Genomic DNA, 25,844 nt, shown 5'->3' with positions numbered 1-25,844 from the left:
CTTCTACCCTTTGGGTAAGATTCAGTGCATAAACAGCAACTTGTAAGACTTCTTGACCCAGGTCATAATCAAGAGCAAGTTCTTGGCTTTTGTGGACAACTTTTTTTGATTTTGACCTGACTCTATTAGAGTTGCAAATGGAAGATCACAAATAAAAATGGCATAAGTTGTTATTACTTCTTTTAGCTGCCCCTCTAAGAGCAACGAATCGAATTAATCAATGGGATTAATTATCTGTGGAAGTGACATCGTTACTGGGCAAAAGCAACACCAGGACTATCTACACATTTCAAGCAGAATATCTAAAGATATAAAATTGAAGTCTGCAGAAAGTACAAAATAATTAACTTCATTCACGGGGGTTCTTACCGGGGATTGCGGATGCACTGTTTGAAAAAACCTGTCTTATTAAACACCAATTAGATTAGATAAAATTCTAAAAGCCTCCTATAGATAAAGGCTTCCACTTGTTAATGGACTTTTTTTCCTCTCAACTTCAGAATTTCAAGTAATTTCAGGCTACCCTTGCCTTTCACACAAAGGAAAAGCTACTTGCTAGAAATTCCAGTTTTAAAGTCTGTGTTTAACATTCTCAGGAGAGATTTGTCAGGGGCACGTGCCACCCAGGGAGCTAAATGCTGTAACATACAGTGTGAAGCTTGAAGATTGAGGCCATTTACAGATCAGATGTAGCCAATTTAAATTGCTGGGAGGCTGAAATGAAAGGCTGGCTCAGTTGATGTGCTGTGCTAGGCTGGAGTTTAGTCTGGTTTGAGCTGGACCCTGAACCTGGGACCATTAGATGCACATTGTGACCAAATTCTGCTGAGGCTGGTAACAAAAATCTTTCAGTTGAAAAAAAAAAAAAAAGAATAGACTGTAGAAATAACCAGCCAAAGCCCCTGTAGGGAGATGGGAGAGGAGTGCCAGCCTGTATGGAGACCTCTATTTTCAAATCTGAGATCTGCCATCAGAGCCTGTACAGGAGGGTTAGTGCCAGAAGCATGTTTTATTGCTTAAATTATCTTGCACAAGCAACACTGAGCAAGGAAAACCCTTTTGAGTTATATAACTCTTTGATGGGAGGCCTTAAGGTCTTTCCTTTTAAGCCAGTAAATCCTAGAGCACTAATTTAAAGACTGCACTTTTCCTTAAACCTAAAAGCATGTTCTAAATCTTGTTGCATTTAGTTTGAACACTTATGTGATGTGCCTGATCCTGTAATTCCAGACTCAGTGACATCACCTGCAGGCCCTCTGACGTGCATTTTGAGATACCTTTTGCTTACCCTAAGGCAGTTCACCTGGAATTCCCATTTCATCTTGGCATCAGAGGTGGGGTGGGGCTCTGCACCCATCCCCAGGGGAAGGCACAACCAACATTTTGGGCCTTCACATGCAAGTTTTGTTCAGTTTTGAAAGGATATCAGTGCTTTTGCTGAAGCTATTGTGTAGATGCTGGTGTGTAACACAGGGGTCAGGTGGGGACACTTCAGTCTTCAGAGCTGTTTGTGTACTTTCTTTTCAGCTGTAATTTTACTTACAGGGGGTATTGAATCCAGTCTTGCAGCTCTAAGTGTTCCTACTGCTGCCAGAAGATATGAGCTGCAGGTTGAGGGCAGTTAGCTGTTATGTGTTCACTTTGCTATTTCTTAGGACCATATAGAGTCTATAAAAAGAAAAAGGAGCTGTTCCTTGGGAAATGAAAACAGGAAATAAGGCAGGTAAAGATTAATTCCGAATGCATTTGTGAAGCAAGAATGTTATGAGCCTCATGTGGCCATACACAGATAGCTTTTGCTGTCAAATGAAGTGAATTATTAGATAAATATTAGATTAATAAAATGAATAATATATAAATTGATGGCTGTAACTGGAGTTTAGGATTAGGTAGAAGACATATCTGAATATAACCTGCAGCAAACAGCTAGAGGCTCACAACATCTAAAAAACATAATAACCAGAGTTGTTCTCTTGCTGTTGTTCAATTAGCTCTGTGCAATTAGCAGGAAAGATGCTCGGGATTTTAGGGGCACAAAGGCCCAAAACTGAGACTCCAAAAGTGCCCAGTGCACTGCTATGACGGCAGTGCTGTGATCCCAAGGGAATTTGCCACAGATTTGCTCAAAAATGGTGAAATATAGTTTGAAAAGAAGTTTGTCAGGTTCTTTTAGTCAGCTTTGTTTGATAGCTACAATAATAAAATATGAATAATACATGGTTTTAGATAAGGTGATAGTTTTTCACCCTTCCTTCCTGAATTGCAGCTATTGTAGATTTACAGGGGAGTGTGAATCATATTTCTTCTGTGGTGATAAATTTGGCATTATTATCTAAATTTCAGCTCCTTTTCTTCTCTTTGTTGATTCCATACATTAGAACAGTTTTCAGACCTAAATCATAACTGCAAAGCAGCAGGAGGTCATTTTGAGCAACACCCAAGCTAATCTGTGACTAAAGAATTGTGATTGTGTTGGTTGGAAAAGTCGCGTGAGAAGAATTCTTCAAGTATCCCCTTATGGAACAACCACACAGGCTGATGCAACACAATATTTGAGTGATGGTCAGCAACAGTTTCCTGGTGTTTCAAGCTTAAATCTTCTCATTCATTCTGGTTTTTTAGTACTTTAACTTTTCTGTAAGTAGACAGTTACTGCAAAATTGGGGTTTTTTTCTTCTCCTTTAGTCAATCACTAAATCTGACTTTAAATCTAGTTTTTGTCATGATTTCCATTTTCTTTAATGGGAAGCCTTTTTAATTAGTGTTTTTTTGATGCAGTATCATAAACTTTTCAATGTCATCTGTGGGAGAGTGAGCCCACACACAGCACAGAACGTGAAAGTTTGGGGTAAGCCTGGTGACTTTCAAATAACTGCACTGAAGCTTGTAAACTTCTGTGAAAGGACTTAGGCAAAAGCTCTCTTCATTACCAGTGGTTATGTCCAGAGTGATGTGGTGAGTGAAACCCAGCTCAGCACTGTCTAAAATGTTACCATCTAATTCTTCTTCAGAGAAGACATTGGCAACTTGAGTATTATATCTTGCAGTTCACCAGTAAATTGAGTGACCCACTTACAGATACCTTTGGAAGAGATTCTGGGGTGTAAGCTGACACTGAAACTCCAGGATTTTCTTCCCTTGGGCAAAAATTCTCAAGCCTAAGCATACACTGTGCTTTAAGGGTGGCAGATCCCTCTGTGGGATTTATTGCTTTGTTAATAGGCTCAAGACATCATCTGTCACTGTGAGAGCTGGGAGCACTGTCTGGGTTTTCCTCTGCATTGTTCTTCTCTGGCTCCCTCATTTTACAACTCTGGCTTTGGGCTGTATCCTGGGTTTGGGAGAAAATCGTTGGCCACTTCCCAATACCTGATGCTCCAAGCCCTGTGTTTGCTCTGTATCAACAGTCATTTCCCTGCTGCTGCTCAGCTCCATGGTGAGAAATTTTAAAAGCTGATCCTCTGACTTTGCAGGTGCATCTGGATGCATGGTTTGTCTTTAGTTTCATCTCTGCATCTGTGATTTTGGGAAGATGACGAGAAAGGAAAGATCTTTTCCTATTCCTTCTTTCCTCTAATCATCTGGTCCCCTTGATTTTTGGGCCTTCTTTCCCCTCCTTATTTTCAAGGAGGAGCTCTTCTGTCTCTGCAGATGAAGTCTCTGGCCAGGCACTGCCCCAGCCTCCTCAGAGCTGCACCAAGCAACCAGCCACCTTCCTCAGTGCTAAATTAACTTCAAAAAATCATCTCCACTTCTACCCCCACCTCCATTTCCATTTCATCTCAGGGCACAAGGCACTTTGCTGTGCTGTCAGTACACTTTATAATACAGATTTTATATTTAATAGCCAAATGCCTCCTCCTTGCTGAGCATCATCTTGGTTTTGGGAGCAGGGAGGAGATGGTGGGCTGAGCCGAGCAGTCATGGACCATTACAAACAGGATATAAAAAGCAACAATGAATGCAGGGAAAGCATTTTCTAAGAGGCCAAGGAAGGAAAGGCAGTTTTATAATTCATGTTGGGTGCCCTTGCTGCTGATCATGAATTTAGTCTTGATCTTGGCAAATCAGTCACACGTAGAGAGTGACAAGGAAATGTAGTGCTGGTGACAGCCTGTATTGGAAATGTTTTTAAGGTCTTGACTAGAGCACAGTTCTAGCCCAAAATTCAGGCTCAAGGCCTTGCTAGACAGGCACTCTTGTCACGGGCAATTGTGACAATCTAAACTTTCTTAAATTAAAGGTTTTTTCTACCTGGAGAGTTGTGCAAATCAGTCGCTCAGTTTGCAGCCCTCAGCCTGTGCATTGCTCAGGGGGTGGATTTGCTTGGCCATCCCATGCACAGGGCTGTGGTTGCCTTCTGCACACTGCTGTCATCCCTCAGCATCACTCTGACAGCACAGTTCACCCACTCTCATCTCATTTTTAAACCAAATGATCCTGATCATGTCTCCTTCTCAGCACCTTGATGAGGGGAACCTTCCCTGCTGAGCTGAGACAACGGAGGCACCAGGAGAATGTGTCAGGGCAATGAGGCTTTATCCATCTGGCTGTTCAAGCTGTGATTGGAATGAAAAGGGACTGATACCTTTCCTGAGGGATGGAGGCCAGTACTCACTAATTTTTAAATGCTTCCCCATAGAAGTGAGGGCTCAGACCCCTACCAGGCTCTCCAGGGCAAAGGAGTGGGTGCTACAAAGATGAACTCTACAGTCATTAATTATATATTGCTTTTAAGCAACACAGTAACTCTTTATTTCAGATAGTCTTCTCATAGCCCCTTCAGCCAGTGTACCAAATACTGGCAATTAAAGAGTTTACATTATTTTCAACATTTTAATACAGTTAATGTTTTAGTGTGTGTATATGTGCACCCCATTGATTGTGAAAAGCTAAAATAGGTCAATTTATGCTTCTGTCTTCAGCCATGTTCACCTGTCAAAATACTCAGTCTCCATAATGTTCAAGAGAAAAATATCACTTCAAATGCTGAAGTTGGCCCTTCTAGCACCAGCTCAAAGGAGAGACAAGGAGGGCTTCGAGACCAAGAGGAGGAGTCTGAAGTTTGGCAGTCGTGTAGATACCCAACCTGACAGCTCAGTGTCTGTTTAAGGCATTAAATGCCTGCAGGTTGAGCAGATCAAACCTCATTTGTGCACTTGTTATCAGTCACTGTGGGCATCAGTTGTGGCAAATGAACTGCAGTAGTCATCAGTTGGATTGCCCTCACTTTTAGTGGTTCTTCAGGGGATTAGACCCTTTCCCAGAGGGATGAGAAAGGTAAGGCTGGAGTGTCTGTCCAAGGCATTGGCAGTACTCAGCCAGTGCTGCCTCTAGGACCCAATTTTCCAGCCTCTCCTCTGAGCAGGGGCTGATTCTGTGCTGGGACTTACAGTTGTAAAAGCAGGACTTGGGCAAAGCTGCCTCAAGCCCTCACATTTCAGAGGTGGCATCCTCTGGACAGCTCAGGTGCTGAGGCAGAAGGCACACACAGCTTTTCTTCTGTTGCAAGCTTTTCTTCTGGTTTCAAGGCTCGATATGGAAGCGTTTGAGAAACTGGTACCAAAAAAGCAGTTGTCTGGCTTCAAATTTAGTGAAGCCTCAGTAGGAATTGACAGTACTATCACAGTCTGCAGGATGGGTGATGGATTGCCATTTAGAAATGTCATTTCTGAGTTCTTTTAAGGACAGGCAGGAATGTCCCAGACCTGTGAGGGGGGACAGGGAGGTTTTGTCTGGAGCATCACAACCAGTTGTGACCAGCTTTGAGCTCAGGCATTTGGAACAAATGGAACATTCCTGTGGATGGGGGATAAGTGCATGTACTAATGAATAAAAGAACTGGTCAACAAAATGTACAGTACTAGACATGAGAGCTTTGCTGTTTGTTATTCTAGGAAATAGCTTTTTCAAAGGGAGTTTAAATAAATCTCTGATAAACCCCTGATTAAAGTGGTTCAAATATCAATGGTATATAACTGACTGAATGATACAATGTGAAAAATACTGATTTATTATCTAGCTAAATCTTTTGGTTCTTGAGCTATTTATATTTCAGGAAAAAAATCTTGGCCTAATGGGCTGACTCCCCTTCAAAAGTAGAAATGCTTTCTCCAAACATTTTTCGTGGACTTCTGAAGCATGTAAATATGACTTCAAACTGCAGTTTTATTTAGCCTTCTATGGTAAACCAGCAGGAATGTCCTTGTATTCTGTTTTGCTCTGTTTTACTGTGTAATATTACACAGAAGCAGGAATAGATGGCATTTTCCAGTGACAGAGGGTCTGTAAATATTTATGAGGTCATTGTACATGTCATGGCAGGAAAAGATTTTTAATCTTCTGGAGTCTAAGAGTTCTTTGGGAGATAACATTTAAGTTTTGTTAATAAGCTTTGCTCCTCCTTGATGAGTTTATACTGACAAATAAGATTTATGCCACAAACTTCATCTGCTCAGTGAGCAGCTGGAGACTGGGAATATATTAGCCTCACTATTTAGTAATTTTGCTGATGTTCAGACCATATGACACATTCTGCAGTTCTGCTTTATGTTTTCTTACTGTAAACTTGTTGAATTTTAAGTTGGTGTGTTAAATGGAGAAAACCTGAGGAATTTTGACCAGTTGATGTGCCTCATTATGTGCAACTGCTGGCAGAAACAAGTGAAAAAATTCTTTTACTTTTCTAATAATCCTGTAACAATTCAGCTGCAAGGGTTAGGGGGCATTTCACAGAATTTATGCCTCATGGGCTTTTCCAGCTTGAAATAATTTGTTTCCTTTTGCTAAGAGACAACAGTTTTGTTGCCAGTCCTGGTGCCACTCCATGCCATGGTCAGTCAATCCAGGTCCAAGTGTGAGACTTGCCAAGAACCAGTTTGGTGGCTTGAACCAATGAGTTTCTGGGGAAATGTTGCCATGTTTGTTGACTTATATTTTTAAGCAAGCAGTGGATTCTGACAGAAGTCTGTGGGCATCTGACACAGGGTCTGTGAACTGGTTTTCCTGGTCAAGGAAAGTGTGTAAGAAAAGCAAAGCTGTTTTTAAGGAGGGTTAAAGTCACTCTATAGAGGACTGAATTTTTAGGAGCTGGGAAACAAAAGTCTGAAAGAAAACTCTGTATTTGAGTGCAGGTTTTGTACTCTTATCTGGTTAATTGGGTGTTGTCATCTCTCTGGATTTAAATAACACTTCTCCTTTTGTGTTATATTGTGTGCTGGTGCAGAGCATTTGATATTTCCTGCTGCAGAACTGGCTGCTCTTGAGCAGTGGTTTGTATTTATACCTTTATAAATACATAGGATTTTTACTCCTTTGTGGATGAAAGGAGCCACATAAATGGTAATTTCATTGCATAATTGTCTTACTGAATATTTTTTCAAAAAATATTTAATAGGATAGATGTAGTACATCAGGCAGTTAATCATACTAGTCAATTAAACTGCTTTGGGATTTTTTTTTTAAGGATTAATATGTGTTTACAGAACATACAATATTCCTCTGCAAAACCTACTGGAATACAAATGTTTATTCCTTACCTTGTGTTGCACCAAGATTGCATCAACTTCTCATTAGAAATACCCACAAAGTTATAAACTTTTTTGGAGAAATTTAGTGCCCTGGCCTATGGTAAGAGTAGTGTCTGTTAATTGTAAAGGGTTTTTATTTGGGAGATGTGTATGCCATAGAATATCATATTAGAATAACAAAAATGCTTGACTTTGGAGGAGGTTCTTGAAGATTTCTTCAAAGTCCCTGACCTTTTCTTCTACTCCCTTAAGGACAGATGCTGAAGCTATTCAGACATTCTGAACTCACTGAAGTAGCAAAGCTGAAATAAAACCTGTGTTGCAAACTAGAATTTTGTGTTTCTTGTTATGCACTTCATTAAACTAGAGGGTTAAACTAGAGGGGTTTTTTTTTTAGATAAGCATTTGTCATCTCCATGTCAGACTTCTCAAAGAACATGGTGAATTAACAGGGCATGTTTAATGCAATCTTGACAGAAAGGTTAATGAGAATTCAGAAGGCATCAAGAAGGGAAATAATGCAGAGATGAAAACAAGGAACCAGAGTACTTTGTAATTTGGCTTGTCTTAAACAGAGGGATTTGGTTGTTCTGTAGGGAATGAAACAGTGAATACTCAGTACTCTGTCAAGTTTCAAGGTGGGTGCCCACTGGGCCGAATTATTTTGCCAAAAAGTGTTTGAGGCAGGTCTTTCTTTGAAGGGAAAATTGTGCATCTGCCTGGTTGAGGTTCTGTAGGATCAAGGTCACGTGGCTGAGAGTGACAGAGGGAACAGTGGAACTGAAGGCAAATCTCGTGGTCACATCCTGAGGAGAGGGGCTGGTTTATGGCCGTGACTGTCTCCCATCACTGCCCCTGTTTAGCCAGTCCAGTCCCTCAGAGGACTGAGAAGGGGCACAGGACAGTGGAACATTTGTCTCCCTTGCACTCGACACCTGCAGAATCTGCATGTTTATTTAGCTTATAGAAAATTCCAGGAAGTTTTTATGCCTCCCTCTAAAGCTACAACAATTTCCATGGAAGGGGATGATCAAAGCATAAAGCAACAAAGTTTGGGTAGTTTTCTGTCCTTGAGCTGTCTGTGACTGCAGATCTGCCCTGTGCTGTGGATGCTTCTGAGCAAAAACACACCCTTTGAAGGGAAGTCAGCAATCAGTCAGGATTGCAAACACAGTATTGGTTCCTTTTGGGAAAGCTACCAATCTTGATGATGGTAATCACAGGGCTGCCTTTCTAACTTGATTAGAATCACAGTTGTGGCTGCCAAATCAAACAAATTGGCATGTGACGGTCGGAACTTAAAATCCCATCAATTATATCCACTCCTGCACTGAGGACAACCTGATTACTCTTGTTGGGAGTTCAGCTGGCCTGTTGTACATTTTGTATGTAAAGCCAGTTTTATTTTTAAAGTCCTTCCTTCTGCAGCCAAGGTTAAAATAGGAGAAAACTCAGTTGTTTACATCATGAATTGCCTGATGCAATTCAAGCGTTGAAAGTTGTGTTCTTGATGGGAAGAGGAAACAAGAAAATTGTAGAGTTTATTATGCCAACTCACAGCTAATTATACAAGCCTTAATACAAATATCATTTGCAGTAATTTAGTTACCTTGTTCCAAGCTGCATGCCTGCATTCAGTTCAAATGTAAAATTCCTTATTCCAGTATCTTAATGATGTAATGCAATGGTTGTAAAACAAGGGGATCAGCTGCTCTTGGGCAACTAACTTTGTAAGAGACTTGTATTTCAGGATCTCTTCCCTTAATGCATGGGCACAAGATGCACCAATTCTTGAGGTGCTGGACAGTTGTGACCTTAAATGCTCTGACCTTCCTGCGAGGTGCCAGCCCCTTGGCACAGAAGAAGGATTTGGTTTTTCTTTTTTTTTCAGAGTTCATATTTTGAGCTTTTCCTAACAAACAGCTTGTTTGAGCCATTTAAAACATCAAAGGGGGTGTTTCTTGGCCTGGGTACATCTTTAATTTGAAGCAGATTTATTAAAGGCCAAAACAGGATAACACTGCAAAAGGATTAGCTGTGCTTACTTGATTTCTGAGCAAACAGACTAATTCTGCTTTCTTTGTATGGGTGTCTTTCACAGCCAGTCCATTCAGTGAGCATTGAACTAGGCCTGGGGTATGGATTTTTCCTTTTTTTTTTTTTTAAATTTCTTGTTGCTTCTATTGTCTTCTTTAGAAATCAGAGACTTCAAAGCTTTAGCCTGCTTACCCTCCCTTGGTTGCTATGCTCCAAAAGACATTCCTAAAGCTTCTTTGCTGTCAAATGTTTTGTTTCAGGCTTCTTAGCATCGAGGCTTCAGCTTGGCTTTTGTTTTGATTTATTCTTCACAAAATAGAAATTCTGAGAACTCAATTAAAAAAAAAAATAAGCTGGCATTCTTAGCACTTCAATCTTGTTGCTGTTCTGAAAGCAGCCAGAGCTGTGGCCCTGCAGGATGCTGTGTGTTTTATAATTGTACTTACACTTCAGAGTTGTTCTGTCTGTAAACAACAGAGACAAACTCTCCCTGAGATCTGAAAGTTTGCTTGATACATTTCATACATCAACAATGAGGAATGAACACTGCTGGGACCACAACGTGGTCAGTAAAATCTGAGCAAACCTATTGTGAACTAGTTAACAGATGTGATGAGAAAGGATGGGATAACTATTCTGGAGAAGAGGATTGGCCTCCTGACATTTATTATCAGGGAATAAGTTGTTATTTGGGAACAGAAAAAGTCAGACTGACCTTCACCTCTCACGTGCAAAGACCGAGTTTGGTTAGAAAATGATGATACATTTGAAAACCAAGCACACATGCTGGAAAAACTCACATTTCCAATTTTCCAGAGGGACTCCAGGACTTGATGGTGTGTTTGGCCTATGACTGGTAGCACAAGCGAACTAATGAGATTGCTGCTTACTACACCACCAAGTTGTCAAACAAGCCAGGGTGCTCTTTAACTGTATCTCTGTCCTTTTCCCCAGCACCATTTTTTATTGACTCTGGAAATAAAAATGCAGTGAGTTTTAAGAACATAGAATCATGAAATGGTTTAGGTTGGAAGGGAATTTAGAGAACATCTCATTCCAACCCCTCCTCCGTGGGCAGGGACACCTTTTACTGGACCAGGTTGCTCAGAGCACCATCCAGCCTGTTCTTGAACAAGGATGGGGCAGCCACAGCTTCTCTGGGCAACATGACACTCCAGTTTTAGTGTTGCTTCTTATTTGTGCCAGGGTTGCTAAAGGAGGAATAGGCAGCATAGAACAAATTCAACAGACTAGTTCACCAGTGTTTCCAGGGGTGAAAGGGATGTAGTAGCAACTTTTCTTTGATTTGTAAACATACAAACCTCAGAGAGAGGGTTGAGCTGTTCTCAGCCCATACGGCCACAGTGGTCACAATCCCATCCCTGGTAAACTGTCAGAGGCATCAGACACCTCAAAATAACTGCAAATACAATAGTAAGCACCTTGCAGTTACTGACTGGTGGGGAGAGTTGGTTGAGAGATTTTTGGGCTGCCAGGATATTACCATCATACCAATTGCCCTAAAAAGCTGCAGGGTACATGCCTACCCTTTATAGTGGTCACAAAAAGCTGATGCTTTTTGTCCAGGTATGGGCAGATGGATGTGGGAATGACTGTGTAGATGGAGCATTGCCTCAGCTGAAATCCAGACTGGGATAGTCACATGCTCTGCTTAGAATGTTATTGACTGGGTGGAAACCCTGTGCTTGGGGATCTGAATGTCTTGGGTTGTCTTCCCTCTGCCATATGTTGTTTAGCTGGTGAAGGGAGTATCTGTGTGTGCACAGAGCCTCAGATCGTTACCTCTTGATTATGTTCATGTTATCTGATGCGTTGTCTCCAAGAGAGAAATTAAATTGCCTTTAGTAATTTGAAGCAAATAAAAGTGACAAATCATCATTCTCATGTGATCAGTAGTAAATGGCTGCAGAATGAGAATGCATCTCAATTACATGGTAAATACATTTTAAGCAGCATCGATCGTTCCAAGTCTCCAATTGTTTTTCTGGGATTTTCTTTACTTCTCAACTAAGATGGCTTTGGTCTATTAAAAATAAAAAAAAAAAAAAAAAATTAAAAAAAACAGTAGTTTTGTTCCACTTTGAATAGTGCTATTAGCAATGAACTCTCAGCTCATAATTATGAAGATTTAGGGATAGGAAATGATTTCATAGAGACAAAAGCAATACAGTAGGAATCTAGAAGTGAAAGAAAACAAATGCAGCAGGCAAGTGATTTTTAAAGTCCATGTCTTGAGGTGTGGCAGAGTAGTGTACTGGAAAGCAAAAACTCCTGTGTGCAGGTAGAAAATGGTCATCACGAGTGAGCTGTCATGGAAATCCTGCAGGAGGGCAAGGGAGTAAACATTTAGCAATAGGAAAAGCTTTTGAGCGTGAATATAGAATATGGGTTATAAGCCACTATATATATATATATTTCAATAAGCCAGCATTGCTTGCCTAGGTTTGCATTTGGATTCTGATCCTGCAAATATTCCCGACTAAAACTTGTTTTAATTTCCCGTTTAACTCCTCTTGGTCTCATCAGCCAGTGAAAGAAAAGTTGAAATCAGCATTGCACAAATGTTTCAACTTACGAATTGGCTCTTCTGTGTCATATTCCAGACCTGGCAGGTTTGGTGAGGACCTGAATTTCTTACAAGATGATAAACCAGCTGAGCTATGACCCCACACAAACCTGGGCCTGGGTGTTTCCAGAACTGGCATCGAAATGACTTGCAAACACAAATTCAATTCTGTATAACACACTAGATTTTGGTGCCTGAAACTCTTTTCTTGTTTGCTCATAGAATGGGAACCATTTGTTTTCATTGTCACATTGCATTAGTAAATGGTCCCTTGAATATCCTCCACCTCCCTACCCAGTGTAGTGTCCTTATATGCCACATCATCCAGCTAATGCAATTAAATGTATTTTTTTTTTTAATTTCCTGCTTCACATTGAGCTGGTTGCCACTTGTTTCTCGGGGCGGTTTGGTTTGTATGAAAACGGAATTTTGTCCTTCGGTGGGTCTCTCCAGAAATCCCCAAATGAGCTGATTCTGGTCTGTCTGTGAGGGCAGTTTGGAGCAGCACAAGTACACGATAATTTGCTTGGTTTGCAGCCCTGCCACTCAAACCCTGAGATGGCTCAAGGTGCCTACAAGCAATCACCCTCCTAACTCTGCAGCTGTCGGGTAGTTTGGGAAACGGTTCTTGTTTATTTATTTATGAAGTCTTAAATATTTGTCTTATGAAGTATTTATTTGTTTATAAACTCATGGACTGTGCTTTGGGGCAGAGCTGACCCTCTACTGAGCAATCAGGCTCCCTGTTTTCTAAAACAACTCTTTGTCTTTGCCTGATGAAAAGAAGGATCCCCTTCTGTTCTGCTGAGAAGTTGAAGCCTAATTTTAGGGAGGTGTGCACAGTTCTAATTATAATGCAGAGCCACTAAATATGCAATTAATGCCATCCTGAATTGCATGGTTGCTGCCTCTTGCAACTCAGTCTGTTGTTTTCTGAAGCCCAGGAATCGATTATTTCTTCTTGGAAGATGAACCTCCTGGTTTTCCAGTTGCTCTGGAGATGGTAGTTGGTTGTTTAAACTTATGCTGTAATAGTCAAAAACATTTAAATGACTGATTAGATATGGCTGGGATCTTACAAAAAATGCAGCTGAAATTTTTTAAATTAAATTTTAAAAAAATTGTGTTAAATTTTAAAGTCTTCAAATTGACAGTCCTCATTTTAAGCACCCGAGCAGTGTGCTTGGAGCACCTGCAGTTGACAACGTTACTGACGTGCTGATTTATCCTGATATTTAAAGATTTCCTGGGTCTCACACTTCCCTTCTGTTCTGTGGTGATTTTACCCCGAGGGCAAAGTCTTCCAGCCCTCCCTCATTAGAGCTGCAGGACTGCAGAGGGCAGAGCTGGGGAGTGTGGAGCAATTTCTGGTCCTTGGAGCTTTGCTGTGTGAGACCTTTTGGTGTTACTGCATTTGGCTGCATAAATCTGTTCAGCCTATTTAATATCAGTGCCTTGCAACCTGGCTCTCTCTCCTCCTGCCCCTCCACCTGGAAGCTGTCCTTTTTTCTAGATTATGAACCAGCAGCCTGTCAGCTCAGTTTGCAATGAGACCTTCTCAAATATTTGTTGTTTACCTGAGACATGACAAGGTCCTTCATGTCATTCCTTGCAGAAAGGGGAATTTCTGAGCCCATCAGCTATAACATCTGCTTCAAAGCCAGAGCTAGCACACGTTTTAAAAAGGTCTCAATCTGTATTTACACAATAGATTGGTTGTGTTAATTAGAGTTTATTCCACCACTGGTATGCATGCATAACTCCTATTAATATCAGCAGCAGCTCTGTATTCTCAGAAGGAGAACAAAGCTCCTAATTAGAGCTCAAGGATTTCAAGTTATCTATGTACAGCTTTTATTGCAAAGATTAAGTGCTGTATGCTCTCCTTGTAGCTGTTCTAATAGAAAACAGATGATATTTTTTTAATTATTTTTTTTTTGCATGCATGCATACCAGTGGTGGAATAAACTGTTTTCTGGATTTCAGGTTTTAAGAGCCTGAAAAGTTTGGAGAATCCCCATTAAAGCTTTGTGTGTGTGTCCAGCAGGGTGCAATGGGAGTGCACCATATGACATTTCTTTTGGGATTTGGAGAAAAGATACTGAACTTTTCCTTTTATTGTGACAATTTAAAAAAATCCACGAAGAAGCAGCTTATAAAGAAAATAGTGATAAGACTCCTTGCTATGGAAGCACTGGCAAGCACTGCTCTAAAGCTTGTAAACAAACAGCCCCTCTCAAAGAGGTGTCTGAATTCCAATGGATTCTAATTATCTGCTAGGACAGATAGGTACAAAAAAGCTACTGATATCAAGAAACTCTGGACTAAAAATATATACATGCTGTAATTTCAGGAAGTTTGAGCTTCTGCCTGTGGCAGGTACTGGGTAAAAGATAAGGTGGAAAATAATGAGCTTTTGTTATTTGTATGTGTAGTTTGGAAGAGACATATTGTGAGTGAACAAAAGATGCACCATAAAACAAACACTGCCCTGAAATCTTCCTTGGTGAAAACATAAAAAGCTGTAGGGTGCTAAAAATGCAGTGTCCTCCAGGCAAGAGCACTGTTCAACAACAGAGGTTTAGAGCCACTGCTATTAATATGATATAATATTTCAGGGCTTTAACATACATTTTAATTAATACACTATAAAATTTAACCTCCCATTTAAAATTTCATTCTTTCTCAAAAGAGACTTCATATTTATCTTTGCCAAGTGTATCATCTGCTAATTCCCATGTCCTCCCCTGTTTAATTCACATTCAGTTAATGGCAGAAGCACAAGAAGTTTGAAACTTAACACTTTCTCCCCAGTTGGTGCAACTACAAGAAATTTTCAATTGTAGATTTTTGAATCATGAATCAATCAGGAGCTGGTCTTCAATGATCCTTGTGAGTCACTTCCAGCTCAGGGTATCCTGGTGCTGTCAGGGCCAGGACATGCTGCTGAACTTGGCTGCATTTTAGGCAAATACATGAGTTTCTTGTGTCAGGATGCAAAGCTCTTCAAGGCATTAATGTACTGGGCTGAACAAACCTGTCCACAAAAACATTCCCCAGCCGAATAGACACCCTTACATGAAAGATCACAGCACCTTATTCAACAATATTACCTGCAGGTTAGATCTAAACCTGGCTGCCAAATGCTGAAAGCCAGTATAAAGGCAGAGATTCACTGTTTTATTACATCATTAAAAAAATATCTAGATTCTCCTCTAGCAGGGACTGCAGGCTGGAGACTAACAGACAAGAATAAAATAGCTGGGAATAAATTTTATGTAGCTATTTCCTTTCTCCCTCAAATGTGAATGCTTATGCAAAACACATTGCTGTAGATTCACTGACAATAAAGAGGGAATCATTATACGAGTAGTGGATTCTCAGGGGAACACTTTAACCAAAACACACTCTGCAGTAATTTCCCCCATCTTAGTTGAATAAATTAATTTATGAATTTTCCATGAATATGTTCAACCATTTCTCCCCTCATATATTTTATTGATCTCCATATACATTTAGCAACAAATAACAGAGCTGCTTTTCCATTTGCAGTAAAATAGTTTGGAGATGTTTATGTGGGCCTTGGGGTTCAGAGTAAACAAATGCAGTTCACACACTGGGGAGGCAGCAGACAAATACAAAGCTTGCAAAGACCCCGGGAGCTCTACTAGAGCAGCTCAGCACAAGGCACATCCAATCCTACCAGCAATCCCTGAAATCAGAGGGACCAGCCCCAAACTGGGGGCAGCTCCCAGTGAGTCCTGTGTGCAATCACTGCAAGAGGCTTTGTGACTCCTGTCTGTGAAATATGTAATGTCCCTGTGGTGTGAAAGACTGATAGTTTGGATCATTCCTTCATTTACTCTTTGTCCATGTACTGTGTATCACTTTGTTGTCCATGGTCTGGAGAAAGCCAGCAGGCTCCTTGCAGAGTGTAGATCCAGTGGCAGAATACTCCAAAAAATGTCATTATTGCTCCACAAGACATCTCTGTGGCCTCTCTGCCTCTGAACATCACTTAGGCAATGTCATTAAATCCAAAGTTGAGCTACTCATGTAGGTTATTACAGTGAGTAAGCACACCATCCCATGGAAAGCAAGTATCTCCATGTTTTTCATAAGGGAAGGAATAAACAGTTATATACAGTCACTGAGTGTTGAAAAATAATCAGTGTTATCCTAATTTAATATTTAAAATTTTCTTCATATTTAAAATTAATCTTCAATCCCCAACATCAAACATCTCAAACAAGTGTGGTGGGAATGTGATGTGGTTAATCACCTGTGTACACTTACTCCTATGTGACTGTACCATTACAGTCTTCAAATTTAGCTCTTCTCCTTGCCCTCAGTTAATAGAGCCCTTTTAAGCAGTTCCTTTTTTTGGTTTATTTTTACCTTTTTGGTTGTCATTTTTATCAATCATATATGGAAAGCTGAGGAAAGACTTGCCTTGCTGTTTCTAAGTATAAAACTCTTTCTTTCTTAACCACACATAATAATGGGCTTGAAACAGGCTGTGCCATCTTAAAGGTGGTATTTGAAGTATAATTTCCAATGCTTAGATACATAATTTACATTTATTATGCATAATAAAATATGTAAGTAATTGATGTTCTGTAAGGGATTAAATGATCAACTCCAGCTGCAGGAGGAAGATTTATGCCCGTGCTCTCATTGACTATCAGAATATGCTGCAAAGTTGTTGCCTTCAGGACTGCACTCGGGGAGTGTTCTCCTTTCCTTCTGATGTGCTTTCTCTTGCCTTTGTGCTCTGTGCAAAGTGTATTTGTGGAGCAAACAGATGACAAATAAGTAAATATGTTCCCTTCAGCCTTGCAAGAACTTAGTGTAAAATGCAGGTTAAGCTTGCCCACGTCTGTGTGTGGCCGTGCATTTCCTAAATCAGAAGGGCAGAACATCAGAGAGAGCACAGAATCACCTCAGTGCATTGAAGCTGAGAATGGCTGGGAGATAATGTCAAAAGGATGGGATGTAGGCACAGGATAATGGTCTCCTGCTGCCAGATTAAAGCTTGGGCACAGATGAGCCCTTCTAACAAAAAACAAACAGAGGCAAAGCTGAGATATTTGCAGTCCTTTTAAAGCAGGAGGTGTTTATCTTGTAACAACGTCCTGCTCTGTTCTCTTGGCCTCCACTTTACCGAAATAACAGAGGGTGATGCTGTGGTTTTCAGCAGTGGCTGCTGCTCAGCGAGCTCTGGTTGCCCCCTGCATCTTCTGTAGCCATGCCATGGTCTCAGGATGTGTGTCCTTCAGCCTCCAGAAGAGCTGCACGAGTCAAAACTCACCGTGTCACGCTGTGGATGTGTTGGCCTGCTTTTAGATGAATCATAGAATCAATCCATAATAGAACTCAGGCTTATCAAAGGGATTTTATAGCCCAGCATTCCCATTTTCCCTGATGGGAGGCACTCCCTGTGGGGAGGAACACCAGCCTGGGAGCCACGGGAACACGCCCCTGTGCATTAAAAGCCCTCAGATTCTGACCTGGTAAAAGCAGTGCTTGAAGAAGGTGAAAAATGGAACTGAATTCAGGAGTAATGATTCTAAGTAACAATATGCAGATACAAAGAATTACACTGTACTACTCGTGGTTTAATCTTCACTCTTCAGTTCTACAATTTTGGCATATTTCTGGGGTTGGTTGCACGATGGATGGCTATTTTTAGGAAGGGTACTGGTAACTCTTAAGGTAATCTGTAGCCATTTATAGGACTCATTTAAAATTTCCTCCCTGTTCTGAGAAGCTGACACCCTGAAGGACCAGTCTCATCAGCTGATGAGCTGCTTTCCTTCAGTTCCCTCTATTTTGAGGGCTGGGATCTCTTTGTGGGTGTTATTCAGACCAAGTCCATTGCTTGCAGTGGAAGTTGAGAGCTCCCAGCTCCTCAAAAGACCAAAGGAATAAATCAGTGGTGGTAGCAGAGGACATGATTTCACACCATGATGCAGCATAGGAAACACTTGGGATTCTGGAGGTTTGTATTTTCTCCCCAGCTTTGCCACCCATCTCTTAGGGGATCTGGAAGAAATTGTTTCAACTTTCTATGCTGCAGATGCCAGGGAATGATAACAGCCCCTTATGAGGCACATGTAGAAGTGCTGTGTAAAACAATGCATAGGAAGTAGCTGTTGTTTGTTATCTGTAATAATAAAAACAGTGGCATTTGCAACAGAAACTGAAGTTTTACAATCAATCCCATGCCATTACTGATAATGCAATTTCTCATTTAATCCACAGCTGCTGCTGCTTTTATATCTTGTCCTAATTCAAAAAGTATTCTTTTTTTTTTTTTTTTTTTTTTTAAATGATTCTAGTGCAAGTTGGAGTTTCATGCCTGTACTTCTGGCAAAACCATCACAGCCCGATGTGAAGGGCCCTGCCCCTGCCTTCCAGGACGTGAAAGCTCAAAACACAAGGTGGAGAAGACTGGTAAGTTGAGCTGTTAATGAAATTATGGCAGATTAATTGGTTCCTGCTATGTTCTTAGAAAAATGTAAGAAAGACTTTTTTTAACTAGTTTTTTTTTTTACATGTGTAACACTTTCTGAGAAAAAGGTAAGGTACAACTAATCATTTTCTAAACAGTGCTTTCAAACACATTAACTGCTGCAAAACTAACACCCACTTGATAGAGTCTCATACGAAAACTGAGTTCTGGCTAATGAGTCTCATTTTTTAGTGAAAATACTTTTGAAAGAAAATATTGAAGAGTCATAAAATAAGATAGAAAATAATACTACTTGATGGTTCGTTATTTTGTGAGGTAAAAGAACATCAGTAGCCTGTGTGTTAACCAACAAGTCATTTAAAGTCACACATTTAAAGTATGTATTACATGGGATCTGAATTATCATTTTAACCTTTACTTTATTAATGTTATGATTAGAAGGCAAGTGTATATTAGAGATGTCTGTACTTATGTATGAGATTGTTTCAGTAACAAAGTCATTTGAAATGATGCTCTATAAAGATGAAGGTTGGAGCCTCAGCACAAATGGCCATTTTCTCTCTGCTGAGTTCCCTGTGCAGGTCTGAAAGCCTGGGGAGATAATTCACTCCCCCGGGTCTTTTCCAAGGAAGCAGGTACAACCTGTCTTGGGATGATCTCATCTTCTGCTCTTGCAGAAGAGACTGACTAAAAGCAGAAGTCCAGCAGCAGGAGGGGAAGTGTCATGGCCAGGTTCTGTCTGAGAGTTTCCTCCCTGCTGTGAGGAAAAGCCAATAAGAAGGAAAAAGTTGTTACCTGTAGCTGTGGTTTTCTGGTGTGAGTGCAGATGTTCTGCTGAGAGCATCTGAGGCAAAGTGAGTATCAGCCTGCTTTTAAGCCTGGTTTTAAGTCCAGTGTTGTCTCCACTCTCTCAGGAGTGCTGAGAGGGTTAACTCACTGCTGGGCTCCTGTATCAGCAGCTCACAAAGCCAAAGTGGTGACTTACACAGGGTTTGCTCTGTCGTGTTAAGCAGTGAAACGTGTTTGTCTTGTACATCACACGGAGTATAAAACACACGAAGCTTTAACAATGGTCTGTTTGACACCAGATATCCAGGAACCTCTCTTCACTTTTTCTCCTGCCCACTGTGGACACGTTCTGACAGCAGCAGGCACAGAAACAGGGGGAAAAGTTTAAACAACATTTCTGCTGGTTGGTTCAGGCCCTGTCACTTCAGCTGAAAACACTGATGCTCCTGCTGGTGGTTCTCCCTCCACACACCATATCCTCTAGCACAGCACCAGTTTTCACATTAGGCCTCCATCTGCTTTCTGGAACAAGTGTTTCTCCAGCCTGTATTTTGAAAATCCAGGTTTATTTCATTTTTTGAAAACTGCAGGCGTTTTTCTGCCCAGCTTTCAAACTTCAACGAGGTATTGTAGATGGCAATGTTCTGAAATCAATATAGAACTGGAGTATTGCTTTATGTGGCTTGAATCTTCTGGTTACAGTGTGCCCACTGATAAATTGCCTTATTCATATTTTCTATTTCTTGTAGCCTTTATCAGCCTACAAGAAATATTTCTTTTTCTTTGCCCTTTCTATTCCTTTGCCCTTATCAGAAAGAGTATCAGATTAATAAATCTTCAGTGACATTTTAGGCTTACAATTTCATTCACACAAGAGAAAAAAGATTCTAATAACCCTTATCTTGATAAATGCAATTTGACAGGGTATATGTATTCTGAAACCCGGGCTTTTGTTTTGCTTGACTCAAAACTTTAACTCCAGCCAACAAAGCATTAATTTAATGAATTGAGTGATCTGCAGAGCAACTTTCCTGAAGGCTTTTTCAAGAGGCCAAACTTGAGCCAGCAGTGCTCCTGCCATTGCCCTGGTGACAAGGATATCATTATTATTTTTAGGTGCTGAAGTGTCCACGAAAGGATTTGGTCTTGAAAATCAAATAATCAATAGCAAAGGGGCTTTATAACTTGCTTTTCTTCTTGTTCTTTGAATGTACCAATGATGTTCTAGTTAAAGACTTCCTTTAACTTCCTCAGTTTCCTTTCTTCAGACGTTGTCTCTTCAGTTGACCCACTGAGTGTAAATGGAGTCTCAAACTGAATTATTCGGAGTTTGTTACTTGTTACCTTAGTGTTATCTCTAGTCTTCACACAAAATCATTTTGTTTTCCTTATCTAGTACAATAGTATCATTAATATGGCTGACTTAGCCTAAAAATCAGTAGTTTGATTTCTTATATAAGAATTCATATGAAAGAACTGTGCACACTCTTGGACTTGGTTTCTGCTCCTTATTTAGTTGCCAGGTTTGTGAAGTGTAATGTTAAGTAAAAAAAGATAGAGAGCTAAACCTCATGCCTTATACAGACATGTCAGTGGAAAAATACTAAAGAGAATAACAGTGTAAATGCTTCCAGCAAAATGGAAATCTTAGAGCTCACACATCAAGTTTTTTTTATGCCTATTATACAACAAGGTTAAACATATGTGGTTTGAACGTCCAATTCAAAGACAGTTTGCATTAATCTTTACACATTCCTTCAATCATATTCAAATATTATTCCCTGATAAATTCCTTCCAGAAATTAAAAATTTAAAGGAACATTTAATTCCCAGAGTGCTGCAATTCTAAATGTCGTGACCTTTTTTTTTTTTATACGCTTGTGAATAAAATTGGCGGCAGCATCAAAGAGAAGCAACCCAAGTGTGTGTGCTCAGGGGTAACAACTGACTGCAGTGTCTGAGTTGTATTCCTTCCTCCTCCCTGGGCTCTCCAGAAAACATCCCTGCTTTGAGGATGAAAATCATGTTAAAAATTGGAATTCCTTTGATAGTGCCAACTGCGACCGTGGAGACATTAATAGAATAACGCAAACGCTAGCAAAAGAAAACTGCACCAGAATTATTACCTTTAATGGCAAATAACAACAATAAAATCTTTCTACCATAAAGTTAAATCTTCGAAGAGATGGCAGGATCATGTTCTTCATTTTCTTAAGTGGAATTTTGAAATGGAGTCTCAGAGGTAGAAAACAGGTCTCTGTGAGGGTGCTAATGGAAGATTTTGGAAAAGAAGATGAGCCCTAATACTTTTACTCTTTCTTTTTTTAGACCATTTAGATTTCTTTGATTTATCAAAATATTTGATATGCTTCATAACTCACAGCAGTACCCCAGCTCTGCAGTAAGCTTCCATGAGAGCTGCAGATTTTCAGGTCTGCTACCCAAAGGTTGAGCTGCAATCTGCCCTGAGGTTACCTGCCCTTCCAGAGTGTGTGTGACCTATTATTTAATGCTAAAAAATTAATAAGGCTGTAGTTTCAACAACAACAAAAAAAAAGGGACTAGAAACTGAGTCTGTGTGGAATATAAGTGACAGAAATCATTTAAGACACAGAATCTTGTCTGCTAGTGTCTTCAGGTACCTCTTCAATATTAACTAGAGTCCTCATCAAGCATAACTTATTTTGAGACCAGATAAATCTTCTAAAACCCCACCATAAATAAAGGACTTCAGATGAGAAACACCCAGTTTCAGTTCTTCAGAACCTACTGACAGAGGGAGAGATTTTTTCCCCTGAATGTGCTGTTCACTCTATCAAAAAGCCAACACTGTGCACTGGCTGGGTCCTCGTGGCAAATGTGAATTTGTGGTTGCAGTAATGTGGTTCTGCCAACTTCCCCCACAGCTCTGTGAGTCCTGTCTGTTGTGTGTCAGTGGTGCAGGTGCTCAGATAGGATGGTAAATGTTTAACAGCATGTCAGGGCTCCTTCTGACCATGCCCTCCATGTTTTCTAAGTTAGGTGCTGTGCTCCCAACACAGACTCGGTTTGTTGCCATCAGGGTTGCAGAACCACTGGAGCATGAATGGATGCAGTAATTCAAAGTAGGTTTATCCCTGTCTGTGCATTGTGTGCTTTTGACCTTGCAGAAATGCCCAAGGCAACTTCTAAGGAAATTCTATTATCTTGATAAGGGGAATGTAAGGTCAATAGGCAGAAGCAAATGTATTCAAATATACCGAGCGTTGTGTAAATTTTGAAAGGGAACCAAGGGACACGTTTTTAAGTTACAGGGATAGGCCTTGGCAAGCTTGACCAAGAATCTACCTTGTTTAGGGTATAAATTGTAGCATTTAAGTACCAACTCTATTGGGTGTGATGGATGAGAAGGTCTAATGTTCCACTCCTTTATAAAAAGAGCACTCGGTGCATGAAGTTCATTCGAAGAAATCACGGTCTTATTTCCCAAATGAGTTGTATCGCTTCTTGTGTCTGAATGACTGACAACCAAAAGAATTTAAAGTCCTGAAATCCACTTTCAGCAAATATTTCTGTTTCAAATTGCTGTTCACGGGTTTTCATGACTGCAGAGTGCATCATTTTAAAGTTTATGAAGATGAAGGATGAGTCATGAACATGGTTGAGTTGAAATTGGTTCAGATTTGCCAGGAAATTTTCCCTTTTGTGGCTTTAGCTTTGAAAAAAAAAGACTCCTCCTCACACTGAATTTCCACATAGGTTTTTAAATTACTTACTTGAGTCTCAAACTGTGGGAATGGTAAGACAAAAGCATTCTAAAATCGAGATTACCAAGAGTTTCAAAGCTTTAGTATATCCCATGAAAACTAGGAGGCATTTTTTCTTCTGGACTTCATCAGTAAATAGTAGGTTTATTAGCTATGCAGGATCTGATATTTTTGCTCCAAAATTTTCTGTATGAATACTGTGATTCAGTTCAATTTGTTACTTGCTGAAATTACCTTACTCAAGCAAACCTGAGTTATGTAGTTTCTGTAAATAATAATTGTTGCTATTATCAATGCTATTATTTTGCCTGCAAGCTTTCACTCAAGCAAATCAGACTTTATTCCTTTCCTGAAAACACAAAAGATTAATTTTTTTGCATTTCTGCAAGACATTATTTGTGAGTAGTGAAGTGCCTGCACCCAGTTAATATTTATTTAAAGGAAGTGAGAGAGCAGGAAAGAACAGATCCCCCTCCATGGGTGGCTGTTGCTGTCACCCAACCCTCTTGGAAGCAAAAGCAAACAAAAGCTTCAGGACTGAGGCAGCAAAATCAAGTTCTTGTCAGGGTTAGAAGAAAGAGCAAAGCAGTGGTGGCTGGGGGGTGTTTTGTTCTGCTGCTTGACCTCACATGCACCTTTGTGCACCAGACAAAAGCAGGAGCTTATGAGGGAAAGGCTGGTTATAGAATTCATGTTTTTCCTCTCCCCAAATACAGCTGGCTGAGACTGTATAATTAGCTAGCATATAATGGGAATTGTAAACTTTATAATTGAATCAAGAAGTCTAAATTTCTCTTTCACCAGTACATGATGGAGGATTTAGGTGTGAACAGCTATAATGGTACAGTTGAAAGGCTCAAACCTTTGCAAAGAAAGAATACAAAGAGATTTAAAAGTGATTTTTGATGTTTGCAATTTGAGCAAATTCTACAGGATTCTTCAGCACCATTCAACCTGCACATACTGAGATTTTGAAATATATGTGTAAAGTATTTCTACAATAGAAATGAAATGCATGTTTTCAGGCTGCTGTATTTTCCATCATAGCTGTGTTGTACAGGAGAATCTCCTGCCCCAAAAGCTTGATCAGGCTTGAGAGTAAATTCAGGTTTGGACCTCTGATGGCTCAAGGCTTTTCTACCAGAGTATGAATTAAAATATTTTTTTAACTTTGAGTAATTATACACAGATAGCACTCAGGGCTATATATGAAACCTGCTTTGACATGAACTTGTAAAGGAGGCAGAACTGTCCCCTGCAGAAGTTTTGTGTTTTGATCTGGCTCTGAGGTTTTGGAGCTGGGCAGGGCAGCATTGATTACAGCAGACCCCAGACAGATAACAAGTTAGGGACCACACCATCCATTGACTAGCTGTCACTTTTTTGGCATGATTTTCCTTGGGTCTGATCAAATTACAGCAGGCTCCAAAATATAGCAGACAACTTCTGCTTTAGAGGCAGAACTGACAGGAAGGAGGGCAAGGCAGCCCTGGGAGCAGCGTGCTGTTCACTTTGGTGCTGGCTGAAAGGATGCTGACTGTGGGACCAACACAGCACCTGCACTTCTGGTAAATGCAGCTCTTTAACAAGGTAACATGCCGATAGAATAACATCCAGCCCCAATTCCTGTCGTAATTTTTGAGGTTGAACCAGGACATGAGACAATTCTTCATCACTGCTAAGTAAAAACTAATCCCAGACAGCAGCGGGAGACAGGAACTGCATAAAAATAACTGTGTCGTGGTGTAATTATATTAAAAACAGTGGGGTATTTTTTTTTTAATCCTTTTGAAATCTTATTAAAGAGGACTTTTTAAGGCTGTGTTACATCCCTGGCAGCTCTTTGTGGCTGAGGCAAGTCCTTGTGTTATCAGAAGCATTTATAGCTGGAGATTCACCCCAGGCTGAGTAGTGGATACAGGTTTCACCCCTTGCCCAGGAGTGGCAATACATATAAAATACAATAGTATAATATTATATAAATGTGTATAGATATATTAATTATTAGTTATATGATATATATATTTATTTGTCTAAATAATCTCAAAATTGATTTGGTGGGTCTCTCTCCATATAAGCAGTAGGTGTGGATTGCTGACTATCCATGTTAAATTCAATACAGAACCCAAATCTGAACAGGGCCCAGATTCCATGGGCAGTGTGGGCACCACCTGGATCACTGACCCTGCAGGCAACTTCCCACCTGGGCACACAAAGGACACAGGATCCCCCCAGGGTGCATAAACCCCCCAAAACAATCACTGAGACACCACAGTGGTCATTGGTTTCATAAACACTATTAAACAAAACGTCCAAACAACTACTGATTTATTTATTATTATTTTTTTACCATAAAGAAAAGGTTAGAAAATGATAGACATGGTAAACACTTCGTGTCAGCAAGTAACAATAATTTTCAGACAAGAAGTAATTTGATTTTGGATTGCCAACAGAAAACTACTGGAGTGGCACACTGTGTTAATAGAAACACCGGCGAGTAACAGCAGGTGTTTGTGTGCTGATAATGATAATTAGAGCACTAAAATCTCTCTCATCATAAACAAAATCAAATAAATAAGACTGGTTCCATAAAGTTGTTTTTTTTTTTTTCCTCGTGGGTATTGATTTGTGCATTTTTGGGAATATTCCCCTAACGTTTAATACGAGAAAAAGTTCGTAAA

The 25,844-nt window shown here is 40.2% G+C and overlaps 1 protein-coding gene across 1 annotated transcript in view; it reads left to right on the top strand.

Moving 5' to 3' along the window:
- The window catches only part of SPOCK1 (SPARC (osteonectin), cwcv and kazal like domains proteoglycan 1), a 265,809-nt gene that overhangs the window by 190,787 nt on the left and 49,178 nt on the right, over window positions 1-25,844 (top strand). The window contains exon 6 of the mRNA XM_064672155.1: window positions 18,495-18,609. Coding sequence (XP_064528225.1) covers window positions 18,495-18,609 — 115 coding nt within the window. The remainder of the gene's footprint in view (window positions 1-18,494; window positions 18,610-25,844) is intronic.

This window comes from Pseudopipra pipra, chromosome 15 (genome assembly GCF_036250125.1).
Source record: "Pseudopipra pipra isolate bDixPip1 chromosome 15, bDixPip1.hap1, whole genome shotgun sequence".
Taxonomy (NCBI): domain Eukaryota; kingdom Metazoa; phylum Chordata; class Aves; order Passeriformes; family Pipridae; genus Pseudopipra; species Pseudopipra pipra.
The sequence above is the reverse complement of the archived record's forward strand: the minus strand, read 5'-3'. Positions and strand labels throughout refer to the sequence as shown.